At 39.1% G+C, this 23712-nt stretch overlaps 1 protein-coding gene and 1 non-coding gene across 23 annotated transcripts in view; both read left to right on the forward strand.

The window, feature by feature from the left end:
* Window positions 1-8817: 8817 nt before the first annotated feature.
* LOC134746641 (zinc finger protein ZFP2-like) overlaps window positions 8818-23712 on the forward strand; it is a 65001-nt gene continuing 50106 nt past the window's right edge. For 2 of the 22 annotated variants that reach the window (XM_063681120.1, XM_063681124.1), the window contains exons 1-11: window positions 8821-8990; window positions 12906-13077; window positions 14091-14304; window positions 17035-17100; window positions 18244-18336; window positions 18886-18969; window positions 19176-19320; window positions 21314-21424; window positions 21516-21626; window positions 21816-21926; window positions 22048-22158. In XM_063681120.1, the coding sequence (XP_063537190.1) occupies window positions 13043-13077; window positions 14091-14304; window positions 17035-17100; window positions 18244-18336; window positions 18886-18969; window positions 19176-19320; window positions 21314-21424; window positions 21516-21626; window positions 21816-21926; window positions 22048-22158 (1081 nt within the window). In that variant the 5' untranslated portion in view covers window positions 8821-8990; window positions 12906-13042. Of the gene's footprint in view, window positions 8991-12905; window positions 13078-14090; window positions 14305-17034; window positions 17101-18243; window positions 18337-18885; window positions 18970-19175; window positions 19321-21313; window positions 21425-21515; window positions 21627-21815; window positions 21927-22047; window positions 22159-22642; window positions 22727-23279; window positions 23451-23712 lie in introns of all 22 variants that reach the window. The other 20 variants (XR_010128245.1, XM_063681106.1, XM_063681105.1 and 17 more) reach the window with 20 other exon arrangements.
* On the forward strand, window positions 10540-10614 carry Trnat-ggu (transfer RNA threonine (anticodon GGU)). The gene has a single exon. It is a non-coding gene; the product is annotated as a tRNA-Thr (tRNA).

The following is a 23712-nucleotide window of genomic DNA, read 5'->3' on the forward strand; positions in this document are numbered from 1 at the left end:
ATAATTACCTAATTATCACGGTTAGGTACACTATAGTCATTTTACTTTCAACTTCCTTACTTCTGACTCAAGAATTACTAAGTAGGCATGTATTTATTTATACCTATAAGGTAAAATTTAAATTTATTAGGTATATATATATATATATATATATGCTCTCTATATCATAAAGAAAACATAGTGAAGAACTAATCTTCTGTTATTAATATGATACTAATATATCACTTTCAAACAACCAACTGTAACAAGCAACTAGTTACAATTTAAATTCATTACATTATAAGTTCATGTATAATGCTAAACTTGTCGGTTATTTTACGAAATTTATTACTAATTCTCATTCTTCCCACGGAAGTATTCTTACATACTCTACACAATCAAACTTAACTTGACCAATTACAAATTTTAAGGTTTGTCACAAGCATTTGCGTTTAGTGACTTGTAAAATTAGGAATTATTTTCATATCTTTCATGTCATCATGCTCATAAGAGCTTATTGAGCTTATACGCCCATGCTCCTTTGAGCGCTATACGAAGGCATAATATTCGGTGTCCCGAATAATTTCTTGCATATGTCTAACGACTCAAGAGACTAAAATTTCCAATTGTTCAATTAATCGTAGGAATTAGGAAAACATACATCCATACATTATTCGAATTTAAGTCCTTTTGTAACATTTCATATCACGGGCGCGGGGCGAGACTTCTAAAAACTAATAAAAACAAAATTCGAATCGCTCATGTTCAGGTCCTTTGCCAACAGCAAATTAATAACAAGTAATAAATTATTAGAATTTAAATTTTCAACTATACACCGGACTTATTACAATTTGTGTATAATACTTTCCTTTATACAACAACTATTTTGACCGGACTAGAAAATAATACCTTTAATTTTCAAGCAAAGCCCTAACGGCCGACGACGATAACAAAACAATTATTCCCCGTAGTATCCACAAATAAACGAGAGTTTCATTTTATCAACAATCGCAATTTTTATTCAAGCGTCAAAAACGGTTACTCAAACGAACCTCAAGTTGACATATTCGCGGGCGAAAATAGCGCGAAGTGAATTTGACAAATGTCAAGATTGTCAGTCTATGTCCATGTCAAGATGTCATTGACCTTCGGCGGCTCGGTTGATTTCAATCTTTCTTAGCCCTTTAAAACTAAGAATGATATACTAAAGGTGTACGTTACGTACTTATGGGACATGTGTGTATGATGTTCTAGCAGTGACCTTTGTGCTAAATTTCCTTAACTGCATATAAAACCAGTGGGTGAATCATACGTGCACTTAGCTGTGTCACTTAGGGAACAACAGAAACTCCTCTTAAATCGACCTCAGATCTAAACGCACTCAAATGATTGATCTGTTGTTCAAACAATACGCGATACAAGCCCCTTTCTCGAACAGGCTACCATCCGTGTGCAAACGTAGTACGTGATACCTTTTGTACCTTGGACAAACGTCAAAACTTTAAAATTTAAAGTGACTATTTAAAGTTTAAATAATCACTTTATCAACAAAATTGTTCTTCCAAATTTAATTGCATATTCTGCTATAGACACTCAAAACAAAATGTTAACAGAACAATTTCTTTTCACAACATTACTGTAATATTGAATATTAAACTATATTTTCATGACTATGTTTTTGTTTCATTTGTACCTTCGAATATCACCTTTCATTCTTTACATCATGCTGAATTAAAGAAATATACTGGAACACCAGACTGGTGTCAAATAAAATTGTCATTCCGTATATAAACATCCGTCAGCCCTTTATTCTTTAAATAGCATTCTATTTATGGTTAAGGTATGTATACCTTCTGATAATAATTGTAGGTATTATTTGTTAATTACTATTAGATAAGAATACACAATGCTTTACAAAATTTCCTGCAAGCATTAAGTGTAAGCAACGACTCTAGAAATTTGAAACTGTATATAAATGGATAATTTGTCCAATAATGCATTTTTTACTCAATACTTTAAAACAAAGTGTAAGAATATGGGTCAACATTCTATTTCAACATAACCCAAGTCGAATTCAGGCTTTACTCAACTTCACAAGTGAAAATTTATTAAGACACTGTATCGACAAGCACGCTAACCAACTGATAGCTTTGTTATTTTTTGTATTTAGCTACTCAGTGTAGCATATTGCATTGTCACATTAGAATATGGTCTTACCCCTTTCTATAAATATTGTGAGAATTTAAAATGCAGTAAGTAACAATTTTTAAAATGCTTCTTATTATTCTCTACAATCACAGCAAAGTAAGACTTAGCTGTCCAAAGAAAAGTACATAGGGAATTCAAGAGTGTTATTCCCTGGGTCACCTTACTTACTTTCTTAAGGTACAATTCCCCTTAGCAACTTTATATTACATTCTAGTTATTATACTCTGACCAACATATACCAACTCTAGGGGCCCACAAGGAAAATTATAAAGGTTAAATATCCTTGCTACATGTAGATATTTTAGAACGAACTGAACAAGCTAGGCGCTACGTTTATCTATTACATACTGCGGTAAATCTGTATACCTTTGACTACTTGTAGGTAGGTATTTCATTTAATGTACATTTTCCTTCGCTTTATGTGTACAATCAAGAATATTTATTTCTTTACTTAATACTGTAGGTACTATGTACCATAGACCATGTATGGTCAGCAAAATACATATGTTTAACACTTGAGTGTTTCTTGAAACTCCTGATGCTCAACTCTAGTAAATAAATTAACTGAATTTATAGTTTTGCAGGTATATCAAGGTGAGTTATGTACTATATAGTCTACCCGCCTACAGTCAAGCTGAAATCAAAGGACTACTTTGAACTCAGGAATCAGGAAAGAAGATGAGATACTCAAACGTGTTGTGACACATAGAACAGATTAATCTTGACTTACTTACTGTCGGCATGTAATGTAATTTCAACAAGTACTAAAATATTTTGTCTACTTCGGTAATATATTAATATACTTCGGTAATATAAAATATATTAAAGTAGTTAGCTCAACTAGTTAGTTAGTAGGTAACCGTCCTTATGTACGGACACATATGTGTCGTCAACGGCTTACAACAATACTAAAGCGCAATAAAAAACAAATCTAGGCCCACTTCTCAGGTAGCATTTTCATTTGAAATATTACTGTCCAATGACTACAATCATGTACCTTAATGACTTGACATTACTATATCATATATTATTGAAATTATATCTAGTGTGCTTCTCTGATACTTTGATTTATCTCTGTCCACTGTAATATGTCAAGTTTGACTCTCCTTAGAAAGTTAGGTACACCTGGGACAAGAGAAATAAAATCAATTGATTTATTTGACACTAACAATCAGTACATGTAGGTATGCATAGCATAGCATGATGTGAATATCTACTTTCTAATTTATCAAGAAGTATTTTGACTATCATATTATTTTCAACAGAATTTAATAGGGTACATCTGTAGGTATGTAAAATTTCAATCCGTTTTGAGTCATACCTCATTAGTTAATTTGTGAATCTTATGTCGCTCTAGACAATTTCTTCACTATCAGTGTCTGTCGGGGTTCATAACATAGCTTTTTTGTCAGTCACTCAGTAATAAGTGCCATAGCAAGTGAACTTTAAGGCAATTTAGAAACTGATCATTTAGTACTTAAGTTTCATTACTTATTAATTTAGATCAAGCAATTGACTTAACAACAAAAATTCATTTAACTTTTGAATACCACTACTTGTAATAGCCTCCCCGAAGCTACTCGTGAACTATCTAACCCATGAAGCAATGATAACAACACCAAACAGCCTCGGCCGCAGACTGAAAGATGCAGCGATTAATGCCTCATCCCTAAACTAATATTTCAAACAAATTATATTGAAACAAGCATTCAAATATTAGACTTTACAAATTTACTAGGTATTGACTTTTAGCACTTCCAGCCAAATGAGATTAAATTACATAGTCAATGAGTATCAATAATGAATTAACTCAATGCTACACTATACTACAAGTATCTACACTTGTTTATTAGTATTAACAGACTTGAAACTCAAGCAACTTTGCGACGCACAACTGTAAAGTAGTTAGAAAATCTGTCCGTCATCTCTCATAAAGTTTATAAACCACAAATGGTACTGGAAAGGTCCAAGGATCCAATCAATCCTAAATCTCAGCACACTTCACCATTTTGTCGCGACGCTCTCATAATGAACACTATAGACAAGCAAATATACAAGACTACCATAATAGTCCAGAACGCCGCGACAATAGGAATAAATGGTATTGTATGAGAGGGTTGAGGAGTGGTTAGTCCTACCTCACAGTCCAGTTGTAGTCTTGATAATCTGCTTCGCTCATCTGCCTTATGCACCATCTGTGGTTAAAAGGGTTTATATGAAATGACTCATCACTAAGTGTCTACCACTAAGTATGAGAGTTTAAACCTCTATCTTTTATGTCTATATGTTTCTAAGGATGATGGCATCTTCCATCAATCATAAATAAGAGTTACATAATATCTATTCGTTACTATAACATATATGAGAACCATCTTACCCGACCGGATGTAGGTTATATCGGCTACCAATGTACCCGCCCTTCGCAAAGGGTGTACTCAGTACATGCATAATACGTGCTGATAAAGGAATACCAAGCGACCGTAGTCATCTCTGCACTCCTGCACAGGATAAAGGAGAACCTAGCAGCCAAAGCCACCTCTCTCCTACATAATCTATAAATTACCTAGTCCGCCTTACCTAAGATGGGCTCCAAAGAACTTCCACGACCTTCATCGTGAACTCATAGGTACAAACTTACTGGATCCACGGATTGCCGCGTGGCAACCAGTAAGATGGCCTTTAAATTATAAATCAAGATAATTGTACAATAGTATAAGACAATAGATACAAAGCAGTAAACACTTAGCTTTCAGGTAAACCAGCCCATGTGGTCACCGACTCTGCGCGTCGCCTTTCTTGGCTTCTTGATAATAACACTTGATAGCACACATTATATCAGATCACATTATTAAATCTATCTTGTTCTTCTTCTAATGAGAGAATGGCTGTTATTCCCCAAATATGAAAACTTTTGTCTCATCGAAATGTTAAACCATAGACAATATCTTATTTAAATCTTCGCGACACTGTCGAACCGATCCGACTTGACTCGATCGGATCGACTGTCGCGACAACAGCCTGGTGACAGACAGACAGAAAGACGGACAGCGGAGTCTTAGTAATAGGGTCCCGTTTATACCCTTTGAGTACGGAACCCTAAAAATGTAGGCGCGAAGGGATATCGTCCCATAAAAAAAAAATCGCGCCTTTTTCTACTGACAATTTTTGCTTCACCAACTAATTTTATTTATATCTATAAAACCAGAAGCACTTCATAATTACGAGTAAATATTCGTTCAATAGGTATATTTTTTTAAACAGCGCCTCAGGTCGCGCTGCGATAATTACAATGTAGAAAGGCCGGCGAAAGTTATTGTAAAGGGCTCTCTTCTAAATTATAGCCGGTCAAATAAATTTGTCAGTAGAAAAAGGGGCGAAAATCAAATTTTCTATGGAATGATAAAACTTCGAACCTACATTTTTTAAATTTGCCGCTCTTTTTTACTGACGGAAATGGCTTGACAGATTTTAGATACAATGTGATAAAACCCCTTCAACACAACTGACAGCTTAGCTTTCGGAAAAAGAATCCTGGTTTCCAACCGGGTGGACGGTTTGCCTGTGCCACCACGTTGCATTGCGCCGCGACCGAGTTCCAGGGTGACTTTGGCCATTCGTGGTTTGCAGCTGACTGCAAAGTGAAATAAAGTGCTTGGGCGTGAATAGCTTCCCTTAATATTACACATTTTGCCGGCTTTATACAATAGTGATATAATCAGGCTTTTCAATCTTATACCTCACTTAGGCAACTCAGCAAGCTTCATTGCCTTAACACGGTACTCCACTGAAAATTAAGCTCTATTATATCACGATTGTATAAAATATGTACTATTATTTTATTACCTACACCTATGTAATATATGTATCTTTATTACAGCATTATGTTATTTAGCTATTCGAGTATAATGATTAGAATCCAATCAGAAATTTAGTAATTATAACATGTGTCGCTTAACTTCAAACCAACTCAACTATAATATTCATTTCGATACGCTGTAGTCAACTATAAAAAAATTGTCCAATCACGTGCCACCGCGCTCCCACAGAAATTTTCTTAATATCAAAATCAAGCCAAAATCGCAAAATCTGACAGATGGATCCTTAAGCAAAGAACCTCCTTAAGAAGGCTCACTTGGCTTGGCCATGTACATAGAATGGACCCTACCAGACTCCCACGTCAAGTCATGCTGGGCCAAATCGCAAACGCCAGGAGGCCGGTTGGACGCCCTAAGCTTAGATTTAAGGACTGCTGCAAGAGAGACCTGATCTGCTTCAACATTCAGCCTCACAATTGGGAGTCTCAGGCTGAAATGAGACCAGAGTGGCGTCGAGATCTCAAAGCGGGTGTGGACAAACATGACGAGGACTGGTTAGAAAACCTTAGGCAGAAAAGACTTCGCGCTGCTAGACCTCCTCCCTTGGACTCACGTCATGTTTGTGATTGCTGTGGCAGAAGATGCCGCTCTGGTATTGGACTCTTAAGCAATCAACCTCCCCGTAACACCTGATTTTACCTGACGCTGCAACAATCATCTGCTATAGATGTCGTGGCCAATGATGATGATGATGACAGATGGATTGACCCGAGTTTGAAGTTTAGTTTGTCAAAGGACTGTTTTTTTTTTTAACCTGACGGGCTCTATTGCACCTAGGGCAATGAGGGCTAACGCGTATGAATTCGCCGCTAGGGGCGCTAGTGTAGATGGTGGTCTTTTCCATACATTTCCATAGTTCGAAATGTCACTTGTCACTTCAATGACTGACAGCTGTTCTTTAGTCTTTTGGACCACCATCAACAGAGGCGTCAACTGGTGAGCAAAAAAACGATAGCCCTCATTAGAGCGGTAGGACTGTGTGGGGGATGGTAGCCTGGGGAAAATCCAGGACCCTTCCGCATCACACGAGACGGTTTTGCTACGCTGGAATACTCCTAAAGAGTTTTCGCTCCAGCGCAGATCGGTTGAGCGGTCTCAACCTGCTCTGAGGGTGTAAAGGGAATCGAGCTAATGGGAGTTTTGTCACTGGTTCGCTACAACCTAGCCTAGCCCAAAGGACTGTCTCATTTCAAACATAGATAGAATCATACTATCTTTGTCTTACACTAGTACTAGCACCCAAAAGAAAAGGATGAGTATAGTTTTTAGGGTTCCGTACCCAAAGGGTAAAAACGGGACCCTATTACTAAGACTTGTCTGTCTGTCTGTCCGTCTATCACCAGGCTGTATCTCATGAACCGTGATAGCTAGACAGTTGAAATTTTCACAGAAGATGTATTTCTGTTGCCTCTATAACAACAAATACTAAAAACAGAATAAAATATAGTTATTTGTTATACAAGGGTGCAAAGTTGTATTTTACTTGCGAGTGTTTCAACACACGAGAAGTAAAATACATTTGCACCCGTGTGTAACACAAAACTTTTCCCCTCACTATAGCGAGGAAAGTGCAACATCCACAGGCGTTAGATCATCTTCATCACTGGAATCACTAATTTTTTTACGATAATACGATATTATAACAGAAACTCTGGAAGTTGTGAATTTTTACGTATCGGAGTCGGTGAGAAAATTTTTGTTGACAATGTTGACATTTCTGACGATGCGTTTTGAAATTGCATCGACTCAACTTGTGCGTTCAGAATAACATTCAACATCATTTAAAAAAACAAATGTTTCTTATGTAATTTAAGGTTTAAGTATTACTTAAAATCATTAAATAAAGCTAAATTTGATATTTTTTATTAAATTCTCAAACCATTTATTTATGATAATTAATATCGAACGAACCATTATTATGAGCATTTTACGTTCTGTTATCTGTCAAAACTGTCAAAAGGTACTTAAACACGCTCCATCCAAGGTCAAATTACTTTTCCCACTAGTGGATAAAATGCGTTTTTCCCCGCTAGTTTTAAAGGATAAAAGACGGCTTTCCGAGCTAGTGAGGGGAAAAATATTTAAGGGGTGCTCCCATACAACAAACGTGATTTTTTTGCCGTGTTTTGCGTAATGGTACGGAACCCTTCGTGCGCGAGTCCTACTCGTACTTGGCCGGTTTTTTTGTTCTTATTTACTGACAATTTGGTTTGACCAACTATATAACTTTTACCTAACGTCACCATTTTAATGACTACCCACTACAAATGCAGTTACCACCACGGTACCACCAATCGTTAATTACTTTTTAGAACGCCTACTACCTCACCGTCCACCATCGCGTAATAAAGTCTTATAAGAACAAAGTAATTAATAATGGAACAATCACGCTCATTAAATCATAAAACATTAAGGTTTTATTGTTCTATTTGCGATATATACACAAACTCAGGAAGACAAATGGACCAGCATATAAATGGCGGGCCGCATCAATATCGTCAGATAACATTAACTTTCAATGGAAATAAAACTGCGGCGACCGATGTTCTTGATTACAATCCCAAATTATATTTCCCAATGTTTCTGATCGTTTTCGTTACAGTTTACTTATTTTGTTATATAACTGTAACGTTGAGCTCTTACCGGTTTGCAAAGATAAATTTGTTCATATAACATGGACATTAAAATCAATTTAATGGCGCCTTAAATTTCGCGCCATAATTTTAATTGGCGGAGAAGTCGTCCCCAAGCGTTCACGGCTTCTATGCGCACGAACGAACGCGCAGAACAATGAGGTAGCAGCCATTTTATATCGGTGTCTAAAGAAAAACATAATTCGAATGGCCAATCTTAACGAAATTGTGTAATTAGTGCTGTAATTTATGTGTTTCTATACACGCAACTGTAAATAGGTGTTTCTATACTTATGTAAGTAGAATCTTACTTTTGCCGTATATATAATAATTAAGTTTATAGATAGACACAAATCAGACCTTACCATTTTGCATAAAAAAGGAATAATAATAAATTTGTATCTCATTCCCTTCGCTATACGAAAGGTCGATGTATTTCCAATAAAGAACCTTTTATTCGTGTGGGGTGTTTATGTTTACTGATTATTAACGATCATTTGAATGTATTTTGTGTACTTTAAATTACGATGTGACATAACTTTCTATAAAATAGTAGAGATTATTGCGTTATAAACTTGTATTGTTTACATTGAGTAGTAGCGGTATGAAATTAACAAGTCGCATAACAACCGGCGGCATCGCGCAGCTTCGGCCTGAATGTTAGGGACAAAATTCAATAACGAATTGGCCATTTTATTGATGGCCGGGGGGGAGGCTGGGTGGAGACGGACGGTCGGTGAGCTTCCGCCATTTAATTTTTGCCTAAAAACAATTTTTACTCTTGCTTTTATAGCAAATGTTTTTGTTTACTGTTTCAAACATTTCTAAGTTACTGATGTATGTACCTATATGATATAGAGTAGATAAGCGTGCGTTGTGTACTGTATTATAATTACATCTATACACTGCCGTTCTACATACCTATTAGTAAATGTATATTTATACCCGTAGCAAAGTCTAGACTGTAGGTTGCAACAGTAGGTATTTAGAGCTTTAACTTCGCTGGTCATTGGCCCTTCTGCATGAACTGTTCGGTTAATGTAAGCTTAATGCCTATTACTCAATGTTAACAATTTTGTAATTTATTTTGTTTTGGTCATTTAATAAATACTTAGTTTTAGTTTTTTTTAAAATATATATTTGTATTATGTTATACCTACCAATTTATTTACAATAGGTAACTAATAATATTCTACGTAGTAACTTTACGAAGGGATGTTTATTATTAGAATATTAAGAATGTATTCTAATCAGACTAATGAACTGACACTCAAATGTCACTTATTGAATAAAAGTATTTACTTGTTTTAATACAAAACATACTTTAATTCTAATCTAAAATTCTGTAATTAGTGTTATAAAAATGTATTAAATGTATTTTTTAATCATTGGTTCAAAAGTAATTAAATTTTTTTGTAAAAAAAAATTTTTGTACTATTGTTTATGATTTAATAAAATAGTTTTTTTCTAAATTTTTATTTTTATTTTCTGTTTATAACATATTTGATTAGAATGCATTGAGTCTTTAGAACTCCGGAGTGTTTAAGAGCTTTGTTGTAAAACTGTTTTTCTGCCGCACATAAGTGCAATAACTAATTTGGAGATAATATTGAATTGGTTTCTTACCTTGTTCTAATACAATATCTTATATATTTTAATGAGATTTCAAGTTTAATTATTGCACCTTTGCTTAGTGCGACAGTTTTACATCCCAGGTGATTGGATCCATTACAGGATCCATTACATCCCAGGTGATAAGATTGGTCAGAGCTTATTACCCCGCCTATGTAATTTTTTACTAAAATTACATATTAGGAATGGAAAGATTCACACTCATCTGGTAGGCCTCCGTGGCTCAGTTGGTAGAAGCGATTGGACCGGTGTTCCAAGGGTCGCAGGTTCGAGTCCTGCCGGAGGTGTAAAATTTTCCATTTTTTTTGGTTGGTCCCATGGTAAAAGTCGCTCAGTTTGACATATCGTAACATATTGCAAATATTGCAGGTTATTAAAAAAACATCCTGTATACCTAGAATATAAAACAAATAAACCTATTGCAATTAGGTTTATTATAAATTTTAAGAATGTATTCTGGTGTTTGGAATTTCCTGCAATTTAAGTCAATGGATGTGCTATTAAGAAACTAATAGTACTTTAAAATATTCACTATAAGGCCAATAAATATTTTGTAGTTCTGTAACTATGTTAGCACATTCATAATAATTCCAATAAGTAATTTTGGACGCCAATGACCGATATATCGGCAGCGTAGGTCCAATGCCAAAGACCGATTAATTCGTCACAGACCACAGAGCGTGGCGTCCGAGTGTCAGCTTTTGTGTTTGACACGGAGTCGAAAAGGTTAAACTATGCTGGGGCCCAAAGGGTACGGGACCCTATTACTAAGACTCCGCTGTCTGTCTGTCCGTCTGTCACCAGGCTGTATCTCACAAACCGTGATAGATAGACAGTTGAAATTTTCACAGATGATGTATTTCTGTTGCCAATATAACAACAAATACTAAAAAGAGAATAAAATAAATATTTAAATGGGGCTCCCATACAACAAACGTGATTTTTTTTTGCCGTTTTTTAGCGAATGGTACGGAATTCTTCGTGCGCTTCTACTATGATCTTCCATTTATTATAGGTAATCAAATAGGTATATGTACTGTTACTTTCTGTCCTTCCCCCAGGGCATGGAGACCCTGGGCACAAGCCCTGTATGCCCTTATGGTATTGAAACATTTTTAAGTGATTCCAAATAAGTGTTTAAATAATGTCCAATAGGACAATAAAATTATTATGAATCATTTTACCTAATGCTTTGGTTTTCTTTAAGTTGCCTGAAGTTGACAATTGTTTAGAAAATCGGCCAAGTGCGAGTCGGGCTCGCGTTGTAAGGGTTCCGTACATTACACAATTTTTAACAATGTACCTACTTTTTTACGTGAAACGTGAGTGAAATGTCTTTAAAAAACCCAAACTAAGTAATTAAGTCCGACTCACGCTTGACTGCACATTTCTAATATAGGTTTTCCTGTCATCTGTAGGTAAAGAACTATTTTTGTATTTTTTTCAAAATTTTAGGCCCAGTAGTTTCGGAGATAATAGGGGGGGGGGGGGGGATCGTAATTTTTTGGCTATTTTCTTAAATAACTTCTGAACTATTTATTTTACAATTACAGAAAATATATATTTGAGATTCTCACAATGAGCTCTTTCATTTGACATGCAACACGATATAGTTTGAAACACTTTATTTTTTAATTTTCTCATTTACCCCCCAAAAGTATAGGTTTAAAATTCATTTGGTTACGTTACATCCGTCCGTCTTTGGGTCACAAACTTACTTGCGTACCAAATTTCAACTTAATTGGTCCAGTAGTTTCGGTGAAAATAGGCTGTGACAGACGGACAGACACACAGATGCACGAGTGATCCCATAAGGGTTCCGTTTTTTCCTTTTGAGGTACGGAACCCTAAAAAAGAGGACCTTCGGATAAAGTTAAGAGACCTAGTAGACCTAGCTGACGCGGATCACAGGATCCATTAGATAGCATGTTGATATTTGTAATATTTCTTGTGACCAGCTTTGTGGAGTAAGAGTAGTAACATTTTGTAATATTGGTGCACTCATTTTTATCTTGGTGTACCCTAAAAGTCTCAACAAAACAAAATTTTACATCTAACAAGATGTTAGGAACCTACAAATTATCTTACAATAAATCCATTCACAAGTATCTAACAGAACAAAATATTAAAATATCTGTCATAAGGCTGGACGCACGCGACTGGCGGGGCGGCAAATATGTATAGACCGTTTATACATTTAGGGTCAGTTGCACCAACCACAATTAACAGACTGATCAACGTCAAGCAGCAGAAAACTATTATGAAACTTCTCATACAATAAAAATTAGCGAACGCTGTAACGGTGACAGACGGTTTGGTGCAACGCGACCTTAGTAGAGCGCAATGTATGAATGGCCTTGATCTGCCGCTCGTCGCCCCGCTGGTCGTGTGCGTCCAGTCCACGGCCTCATAAAATTATATGACTGGCTGAATTAATAGGGTCAAGTGCCTTGCCTTAGTTGCCTTATTGTCAGATTTTGCCTTTTTGTTATATTTATTTTTGTATCTGAGTGCGTTTTGTATTGGATCTTCATACAAAATGTATTCTTCTATAGTGTAAAAGCCAAATAATTTGCAGGTGGCAGCAGTTAAGAATGGGGGTGTACCGACGGCACCATTAGTTTCCCGGCACACTGGGGCGTGGGCGTCGGGGGCGTGGCACGGGGCGTGGGCGTGCCCGTGCCACCCCCCGGCGACCTCCTCGCCACTATATCCATGTTCGAACAGCAGATCAAGGCTGAGCCCATGAGGTTAGTCTACACCACCATAATATCTTCTGTAATGGCGGAGTGCTCCAGCACAGGGCGTCCATGTTCCGGTCTCGGCACTCCTCCCCACATGTTTGAACACCTGAACAAGTCTCATCATGGTAGGCCCAGCACAAGCAACTTGAGCAGCAAGGTGCTTTCAATATTTCAATTTTCTTTTTAAGATCAAGCCAATTGAATTTTATTGCAGTGCAGATTGCATTTCAAAACTTCTACCCTTGATGAGTTACCAGGATTTTATATGTACTAACTAGGCACCAATTGGATCACATGATTTATGGAAAAGGCCTGACAAATAATATTATATTGCTCATGACGAATAGGAATTCCTTTCTGGATTTGATATTTATAATAAACTAGCTTTTGCCCGCGACTTCGTCTGCGTGGACTTAGTAACAGCAGCTAAAGTAAGTATAGCAATAATTCAATTTGAGCATATTATGCACACAAATTAGCAGGCACTTCATTAATTATCTCAATTCCACCCCGCTTTTTACTTTCTTAAGGGATGATTTTCGCGATAAAAACTATCCTATGTCCTTCTCAGGGACTCAACCTATCTCTATGCCAAATTTCATTTAAATCGCTTCAGCGGTTTAAGCGTGAAGAGGGAACACACAGACAGAAAGACAGACAGACTTTCGCATTTATAATATTAGTATGGATTGTTCTTGTACAATTTTTACGTTGTTGAATATCTGGACGTTCATGATATGTTTGTTTGAACCTGGTTTGAACCACTTTCGAAGCATTCGTCCAGAATGTCGCTTATATGGAAACTACCTACTCCCAAGTTTTCTGAGAATGCTAAGAAGCCTTTTTGGCTTACTACTTATTTTTTACTGAAGTCATGGAATAACTGACGAGAAATCGACTTAATAGCATTTCAAGATGTATTAAAAGAGCAGCGTTTGTAGGCGATACTCTGGTGAAATGCTCCAGGCGATACTCTGGTGAAATGCTCCTTTGAATGAAGAAATATAAACATAATACAGCTTGTTCCCCAGCTTCTACACATCCCACGCCCACGTCCACTCCGGCCCGCCCACGATCGTCCGCTCTGACTCGCACGCCATCATTAACATGAACCAGCACCACCCCGAAGACTCCAAGGACAGCCTCATAGTACAACAGCAAGTACAACATCAGCAGGATCTGATGGATCAACAACACCAGCAAGATTTACAGCAGGATGACGAGGTTAGTGAGGTTAGTACCTTTTCTTTAGTTTAGTACGAGGGGAGGTACAAATATTCGCGGAATGAAGTATTTGCAAATTAAGTAAAACAATAGAAGTGTTTTTCTTTTTCAATATATGTACCCTCGAGTTTAATGAATTTTTCAGATAGACTCATTAATTTATGTAGACCATCAAACGAATATTTTTTATCTTGTTCTCAAAATGACCCGAAATAACCTGCTTCACCTCTTTATCGTCACAATTTTTTTTCCTCGTAGTACTTTTTTATTATTATTTGGGAACAATAATCGCTGGGGGCCAGATCCGGGCTGTAGGGTGGGTGAACCAGCGATTCGAAGCCGCACCTGTTAAGAGCAGGGGCCCGTTTATCAAAACCTTGTAGCTTGTAATACAAGTGGAAGTCCCTTTCTAACAAAAGCTGTCAAAAAGGGACTTTCACTTGTATTACAAGCTACAAGCTTTTTATAAACGGGCCCCTGCAGTCGCAACATGGCTCTTGTGAACCAGTGCTTTGTCGTGCAACAGCAACACACCTTCTGACAGTTTTCCCCGCCTTTTTTCTTTAATGGCTTCAGATAGTCTTTCTAATAGCATTGCATAATATGTCTCAGTTATGGTAACACCCTTGTCCTTGTAGTCGATTTTGAGAATTCTTCTTGAATCCCAAAAAATCGTAGCGACCCCCTTTCCGGCCGATTCTTATACCCTGAACTCCTTTGGAGGTGTTGCACACTTTATGCCACTGCACGACTTAAAGTGATGAACCCAAGTCTCATCTCCAGTCACAATTATGTGGATGCGGTATTTGGACCACGACTTCTTTGTAAAACCAAAAGACTTATACAACGTGTCCAAAACGCCTGTGCTCGCTTTTGTTTCTGCATTCCATTGCGGGGCCACGTATCACCATTCCTTAATCAGCACAATATCCTAAAAATGCACCACCGCCGTAAGCTGCACCTTGCTTCTTTACTCTTTGGAGTAATAAACTGTCAGACTCCTATTTATTTGTATGAGAAGCTTTCCATGTCTGAGTCACGCTGGGGTCGGCGGTCTGCGTCTGCGACTCAACTTCTAACTCCTAGACACACATCAGCAGCCTTCAGAGGCAGTTTTCGTTACGCAGCCACTAGGTGTTGGAACAACATCCCACCTCCTATCAGAAACCTGCAAAGCATTCATAGTTTTAAAACAACTTTAAAAAAGTTTATGCTTAAACATCAATTTAACGAGGAATGCCTCAAACTTGAGACAAGCTACATTTAGAATTAATATAGATTATTATATTTACATAAGTGTATTAAGTATGTACTTACTGCCTTTTTTGTCCCTTCCGCAACCGCCACTCACTCTCATTTTTATTATTTAACGAATTGTTGTTTATTTTTATTTTTGCATCTTGTTTGTTTTAATTAATCTTGACGTGTCTTTTATTATTTGTTTTATACTGTGTTAGTATTCTTAGAACTGCACTAGTTCATGGCCCCGACGGAAGATCAGCGCTAGCCCAGCCAGGCTAGCACCATGCTGAGTCGGGACCATTTCGTGGCTTATATTATTTATGTTGTGTTTCCTATGTACGTGTTTTCCTCTTTTTTGCCACGAATAAACGCTATCTATCTACAATTCGTTCCAATATGTGGGAAGGATTGTCAACGCACAAATTCAAAAAATTGCTTTGATGCTTCATCTCGTTGTTGCATCTGCTGCGGCTTGAGCATTCTCGGTACGGTGGGTAGCACTCACTTTCGTCGTACCAAGATGGTCATGTAGGATCCTCAAAATTGTTGATGAATTGATGATACACCAACTAATGCAGCTAATTGTTTCTTTTTAAGTCGAGCATCTTCTAGTACGAATTTTTCAACTTTTTGAACGAGATCCGACTTCAATCGGCCGTCCTGGGCGAGGGTCGTCTTCGATTGATTCTCTGCCATGTTTGAAGAGGCCAGGCCACTTTTAAATCATGGTTTTAGCTGGGCACTGGTCCCCGTAGTCGCGTAGACGGCTTTCATTTCATTAATTATAAGTTGCGGAGGTTTTCCTTGCTTAGATAGAAATTTTATCACGGCACGATATTCAATTTGCTCCATAGTCGCACGTTAATTCCGAAATAATCTGTTTGACGGGCAATATCTTAAAAAACAAATGACGGTTTTGAATTGACATTTATATATATTTTTTCTGATGAGTTCTCATACCAGATAAGCAAAGAGGTTTTGTACCATTTTACCTCCTTCTACTTCATTCCGCGAATATTTGTACCTCCCCTCGTACCTGGTTATTCTAGGCCTGGGGTCGGCAAAGTCTTGAAGAGAAGCCAAATACTGTAGAAATCATCAGTTTTAGATATGTCTAAGGCCGTGAACTGGACAGAAAATTAAGGCAATTCATACATTGTGCTCGACCGAATGTATGAACGTCTTTGGTTTGCCGTTCGCCTCGCCGCGTGCCGCTTGCGTCCAGTCCGCAGCCTAACGGCCCGGCCACGACATTGCGCGGCGGCGGCAGCGGCGAGCGGCGGCCATAGGTTGGAGCGAGACAGCGATCGGACCTTACGTTCCCACCTATGGCCGCCGCTCTCCGCTGCCGCCGCCGCGCGATGTCTTGAAGGGCTGCAATTACGCAGGTATCTCGCGGGCCATAATTTGTCGACTCCTGATCTAAGTCCATTATGATCCGTTGTAAATTATATTATATGAGATGTGTATGTCAATGTTTTATTTTTGAATTTACAGCTAAGCTTTAAAGGAATGGATGATGAAGGCGTCGAAATGGATATGGATGGTCGCCAATGCTCACAGGTAGAGTATCAACAATGTTCCCCTTTTTTAATGAAATAAAGTATTTCTTCGCGGCTGTAATCGCCTTGGATTCGATCTGTGTCATTTCCCATCACTTCCCCAGGGGTGAATAAAAAAAATAGTTCGTTTCCTTCTCATGGGTATAAGCTTTTTACATGTCAATTTCATTAGTCTAGTAGGTTCACTGCTGTCATACATTTCGGCGAAACCAATTTTTTTAATGAAACAACAGATTTTTATTTCGCGATTTCGGGGTCTTTATTAAAAGTTGTTCAGTATGACCAACATATGTACCCCTCAGAGCATGGCCAGACAACAAAAACACCCTGTATATAAATATAATTTTTTATGCAAAATCGCACGGTATTCGTTTGAATGGCGTGGAACTGAAAAGGGTTTCCTCATTTAAATACCTTGGGCACTTGGTAACCGACGATTTCCGTGATGACGCCGATATTGAGAGGGAGCGGAGGGCCCTGGCCGTCAGGGCCAATATGATAGCTCGCAGGTTCAGCCGGTGTACAGCGCAAGTTAAAGTAACATTATTTCGAGCGTTCTGTACATCGCTGTACACCTGCAGCCTGTGGACTCTGTACACGCAAAGGGCTTTCAACAGTTTCAACGCCATGCGCGTACAATATAGGTATAATGACGCGTTCAGGGTACTGTTGCGGCTGCCTCGGTACTGCAGTGCGTCGGGCATGTTCGCGGATGCTCATGTGGACGGATTCCACGCGACACTGCGCAAGCGCTGCGCCGCGACGCTCCGCAGCCGCCACAGTCTCCTGACCGTCGTGGCTGTCAGATGGGACAGTGGCCTGATAAGACACTGGTCCTCTCTGCATTCATCTTTAGCACCTAAGATAGTTATTTAAGTTTAATTTTAAGTTAACCGTAGTTATAAGTTTTATTTAACAACTAACAAAAGATGGACCATGTCTGAAATAAATGAATTTTATTTTTATTTATTTTATGGTGCGAAGGTGCGAATCGCACGACGATTCGCGCTTTCGGACGAAGATGCGGTGCGCGCCGCAGGGTATGCCACACCGAGCTCCATAGTACCGTACGGATTTTTTTACGTAGACGCGATTCGTGCGACGGCAGTGTGCTATGCCCCTTAAAGTACTATCTTATTCACAGGGCTTGGGCATCGATATGGGTTCAGTTCAAACAAAAATGGAAGTATCAAATGGAGGCCAAACAACACCACGATCAAAACCACAGGCTTGTAAGGTGAGAAAAAATTGTATTGAGTTACCTATATTTTTTTTTATATAAACAAACTTACCTACTATCAAATGTTGTGTAAAATGGTTATTCTTTTTAGGGTTCCGTACCCAAAGGGTAAAAACGGGACCCTATTACTAAGACTCCGCTGTCCGTCTGTCTGTCTGTCACCAGGCTGTATCTCATGAACCGTGATACCTAGACAGTTGAAATTTTCACAGATGATGCATTTCTGTTGCCGCTATAACAACAAATACTAAAAGGTACGGAACCCTCGGTTCGCGAGTCCGACTCGCACTTGGCCGGTTTTTTTTGTGTCAGCTCCCGTGGTTTTTAAACACCCGTAAGACTTGCCTATTACACAAGAATGAATAAATTTTAAGTACTTACTTCGAAAAAAAAATCTTTCCTCAACACCATGGCCCATGGTTAGGTACCATATATTTTTGTTATGTTAGGTTCCTGGTTGATAACGGAAAATACCTACTCCAATAATAACGGACGGTTTTGGTACTTCGACCCGGATATTTAGTAAATCGAATTGTCCTTTTACAGGTTTGCGGGAAGGTACTCTCGTCCGCTTCATCTTATTACGTTCATATGAAGCTTCATTCCGGAAACAAGCCTTTTCAGTGCACGGTATGTATTTTTCTCAACAAGTTTAATTGCAAGGTTCTTTATTTAAATTCTATTGGGTTAAACAGATCTTCTTATGGTTTTTCACTTCTCTCTAAGGTTAATTCTTCCCTAGGGAAGAAATAACTATTGATACTAATTACATTATTAATTATTGATACTAGTATCATGTTATGCCAACCATTCTGACTATCTGTTCGAACGCATAGGTTTGCGACGCAGCTTTCTGCCGCAAACCGTACTTGGAAGTCCACATGCGTACACACACCGGCGAGAGGCCCTTCCAGTGTGATCTGTGCCTCAAACGCTTCACCCAGAAGTCCAGCCTCAATACGCACAAGCGCGTCCACACCGGTAAGTCGACGCGTGTCGATAAGCAGGCAATATCGCCGCTCGCGTTACGCTTTTGAGTGAAAATAGCGTCTACTTGAACGTGTCTGTGCGTACTATGCCGTGCTGCCACAGTACGCTGGTTTCTATCGTCGACAACGTTTCGTATATTTCCGTTTTCGTCCTAAAAGTCCGCTCGGCAGGCTATATACAAAATCCGAAAATTTTATTGTTAAGTTAATGTTAATTATAGTTTTGTTCCTTGCGACGAACATTAAGTACACGAGTCGAAAGCTGAAATCATTGCCTTGATGACCACGCGGCTATTATTATTTTTCGACAAATTTGTTTAGCGGGAGCGTGTCTTGCTAGAAAGAGACGAATGTGTAACGTCGACGATAAACATCAGCGTGCTTATCTTCTGAAATCTGTAGGTGGTAGCATCGCAAAAAGTACAGTATTGAACAATTAAGCATGCTTTTCTTCACATTGAACAGATTTGCTATAATTTTATTTTAATAAATACTAATTGTCTTGTTATCTCTGTTCTATGTTGCTATAATGATTGACGAGAGAATGCTACATGAATGGCTTACACATAACAGAAATTGTTATTCATGTACCATCTTACCAATGTTCAATTTTAATGTAATTTCCATATTATTTCTTGATTTATTTTTCCAAAAATACCCAAATTGATATGAGAATTAATTGGTATGAGAGGCATGAGTTACTTATATCGAGTAGGGTTTAATTTGTCTAAAAACACTATTAGTTGATTTTAAAAACACGTTATTGGAGGGAGGTTTTAGGGAGCAATACCTCTTTATATGGAAGTTACATTATAGTAGAGAGAAAAGTAGCTCCCTTGTTGATTATACCATGAGGGGATTGTTCCAAAACAAATATCTATGAGTCACTTATTGAATTTTTATATTTTCATTCAAGTAAACCTCCTCCTGTTTCCGCGACTGGAATTAAATATTTTTTAGTTTTTCTTTTATACATCTTTTCGTATTGGCCAAGTCCTATAGTACATTTGCTTATTGTCCTGTTTTGACGCCCTGATGTATTAAATATTTTATATGTATTGTCTTTTTACTATTTATTTTTGAAATATTGGCTAAAGTTTTTGGAATTGCGACGTTCTTTGTGATTATTACAGATATTATTTTAAAATTTGCATAAGTATACTGTTTATTGAGTTTTTTGTATTGTATTGCTTGTATGTCAGGTTTGCGCGAGCTAATTGGTATTTTATGTCCTTTACTAATGATAAAACTGTATGAGGTCTAATTCAAAGTGACAGAACAATACGAAACGGTTTGTGCTCGAACCAGTCATTTTGGATAGGATGTTCACTCAATTTTCTCATTAATAAGGGATCAAAAGATATGATCGAGATTTAAATATACCTATCTATTGTTTTTTTATGTCAGATTGTGTATACCAAAGTTGTACAAGGTGTACGTTACAGATCAGGATCTTTAATCTCTTTAATATTGAACAAAATCGAGTTCTCCAGTAAATTTGAACCGCGGCCTCTGGATGGAGCTATTAGATAGATACATAACATATACCTATTTACATATTATGATACTTATCTATTGCTATCTGATTATTATAGTTATAGATCCAAATAAAAACGACACTGGTGCGACACACAGTTCCATCATGGAGTAGTTGACAATACATATGCTTAACAGACATTGTGAATAGTTTTTGAGTTGTGTTGAGTACACAAATAAATCAGGGCGTGAGGAAGGCATTGAGAGGCAAACAGGGGGAGGTGGAGGACTCGCAACGCCAGGGGCAGGTTCTATAAAGCTACAAGTTACTAATTTACAGGCATAGACCTGCAACGTTGATGGGATTGACACACGCTGCACCAACGGCAACAGGTCTGTCTACCAGTGTTGCCGGTTTAGGCTTGTAAAATTGTAAGTTAGCTTCATAAAATGGTGCCCGGCCGTTGGTGGTCCTCGACATGTCGTGAGCGCGTGTGTTGGGGTTCTAGATGAGCACATGCGCGCCTTGATGGTGAAGGAGCGGCCCTACAAGTGTGAGCTCTGTGGCGTCAGGTTCACGCAGAGCTCCAGCCTCAACCGCCACAAGAAAATACACACGGGTGGGTTCTTCTCCTTAACCCTCCCAAGCTCATAGTAACTTTGCCCCTTAGTCCGTAAAGTCACTATTCTCACTTGTACGATTTCGTTCAGAGGAACACAGACGCGCGCTGCTGGCCAAGGAACGGCCCTACCAATGCGGCGTCTGCTATCTCAGATTCACGCAGAAATCGAGTTTGGGCCGGCACGGAAAAATTCATACCGGTGGGTCCCTTATTCCTCCTGCCAACTTGTGCGTGTCGCTATTCGAGGCAGATCGGTTTACTAACGCGTAGCCTACCTCCCCCTGAATGTGTGTGAATGAGCAAACCTTGACTGTTAACGCGCTAGGTGTATTCATTAATTGTTTGAGAGGGAACACAGTTGCTATATCGAAAATCGTATACCTTATAGAGGAGCACAGACGAGCCCTGTTAGAGAAAGTGCGGCCGTACCAGTGCCACATCTGTTTTATGCGCTTCACTCAGAAGTCCAGCCTGGGCCGACATGGGAAAATACATACTGGTAGGCATTTTGCCCTAAAATCCTTAAGTAGACAATGCATTTGTTATTAGCTCACGTTATCAGGCACTATTATTCTGGTTCGCCGACGGTTGTTGTAGCTGAATTTTGTTGGTATTTCTAGAGGAGCACATACAATCGCTGATCAACAAGGTGCGCCCGTATCAATGCGACATTTGCGACAAGAGGTTCACGCAGAAGTCGAGCCTGGGCACTCATAAGCGTATACACACTGGTGGGTCCCTTGACATTACATTTTTATTTGCATTCGGTTTCTAAGCCACAATCCATTATTGCCTTCTGAAAATTCAGACTTTGCTGTTGTGGCTTTGACACCCACGTTTTGTGAATAGTTTTTAAGGGCTGCCCAGTTGACCTATTTTTTGTTCGTTAGAATCGGGGTTATTTTAAAAGCGTCTTTTAGTAATCCTCAAAACGTAACTAGGTAACACACGCTCAAAAACTATTCACAAACGGTATTAAGTAAAGCATGTGTACGTTGTGAGGATTTTCGTTAAGTTAAAAGTAGGAGAGAGAGATGTCTGATGGACAAATAAAGTGCTTTATAATTCCCTCATGGTAGTGCAGAGTATAGTAAAGAGCCGACCGGTGGGAGGTGGTGGGGTCCGGGCCGGCCTACTATCGCACGGTATTATTTGTCCATCGTGGTTTTGTTTTGTTTCTCTGTCCCCCCGCGTCCCGTCGCGTCGGTCGCGCAGGGGAGCGGCCGTTCCAGTGCACCGTCTGCCTCAAGTCCTTCACGCAGAAGTGCGCGCTCAATTTGCACGAAAAAATACATACGGGTTAGTAGCCCACATACCTACATATACCTTAACGCGATAGCTCGATCAGAGACGAGTTCTGCATCCATGTCAAAATTCAGCATCTAGAATCATGCTTCGTTCTTATTTTTCCGTTGCCCGCCTAACCCGTTGTTTTACGTTCCCACTCAAGCTTCCGAACTCGTTGCTTTCGACTAACATCTCGACATCGTTAACCTCCTCGCCGCGCGCTTTACGTTCTTCTGCACTCACCATTCATTTCCTCCTATCATGTTTTATTAATGCCGGTCATCCGCTCTCATTATACATGCATATCGGTGATTTTAGAGATATCATTTTTTGTATTTCATCATTTCTTCATGAATATTAATTCTTTCACAAAAGCGGTAATGCAATCGCCGCAATGACGCACATGCGCGTCGGTATTTATACCGTGTCCAAAAGGGGTTCAAAATTGGGGTACAGTCACCGCTGCCATTCGGCCGGTGATCGATTGGGCGGGGATCGGCTCGCGCGGCTTCGGCCTGGCGTCGGCGACGTGCGTTACTCGCTTTTGTGTGTGCACTGGGCGCAGTGCAAGGGCGCCCTTACACGTGCGGGCTTTGCCCGGCGGCCTTCGCCCGCCGCCCCTACCTGGACATTCACTTGCGCACGCACACAGGCGAGCGGCCCTATCAGTGCGACGCCTGTCTCAAGCGCTTCACGCAGAAGTCCAGCCTCAATATACATAAGAGGACGCACTCAGGTGGGTACAGCCGGCAACCGGGCCGGACTGGCCCTCCGCCCGCCCAATGTCTCTCTCCACTCACACTCTGCCTCTCCTCCAAATCTCTCTTATTTTATTTGTCGTGCTTGTGTGTTATCGAATATAAACGTGTCTCGCGGCTCGTAAAGATTTGGAGCGGAGTTAGCGGCGAGCGGCGACCAGTCCGCGCCGGCGCCGCGATCTCCGTCCGTAGCGCGAGGGCGCCTAGCGTCCTTGCCGCCTGGCCGCTGCTATAATATCT

Source organism: Cydia strobilella, chromosome 13, assembly GCF_947568885.1.
Source record: "Cydia strobilella chromosome 13, ilCydStro3.1, whole genome shotgun sequence".
Taxonomy (NCBI): domain Eukaryota; kingdom Metazoa; phylum Arthropoda; class Insecta; order Lepidoptera; family Tortricidae; genus Cydia; species Cydia strobilella.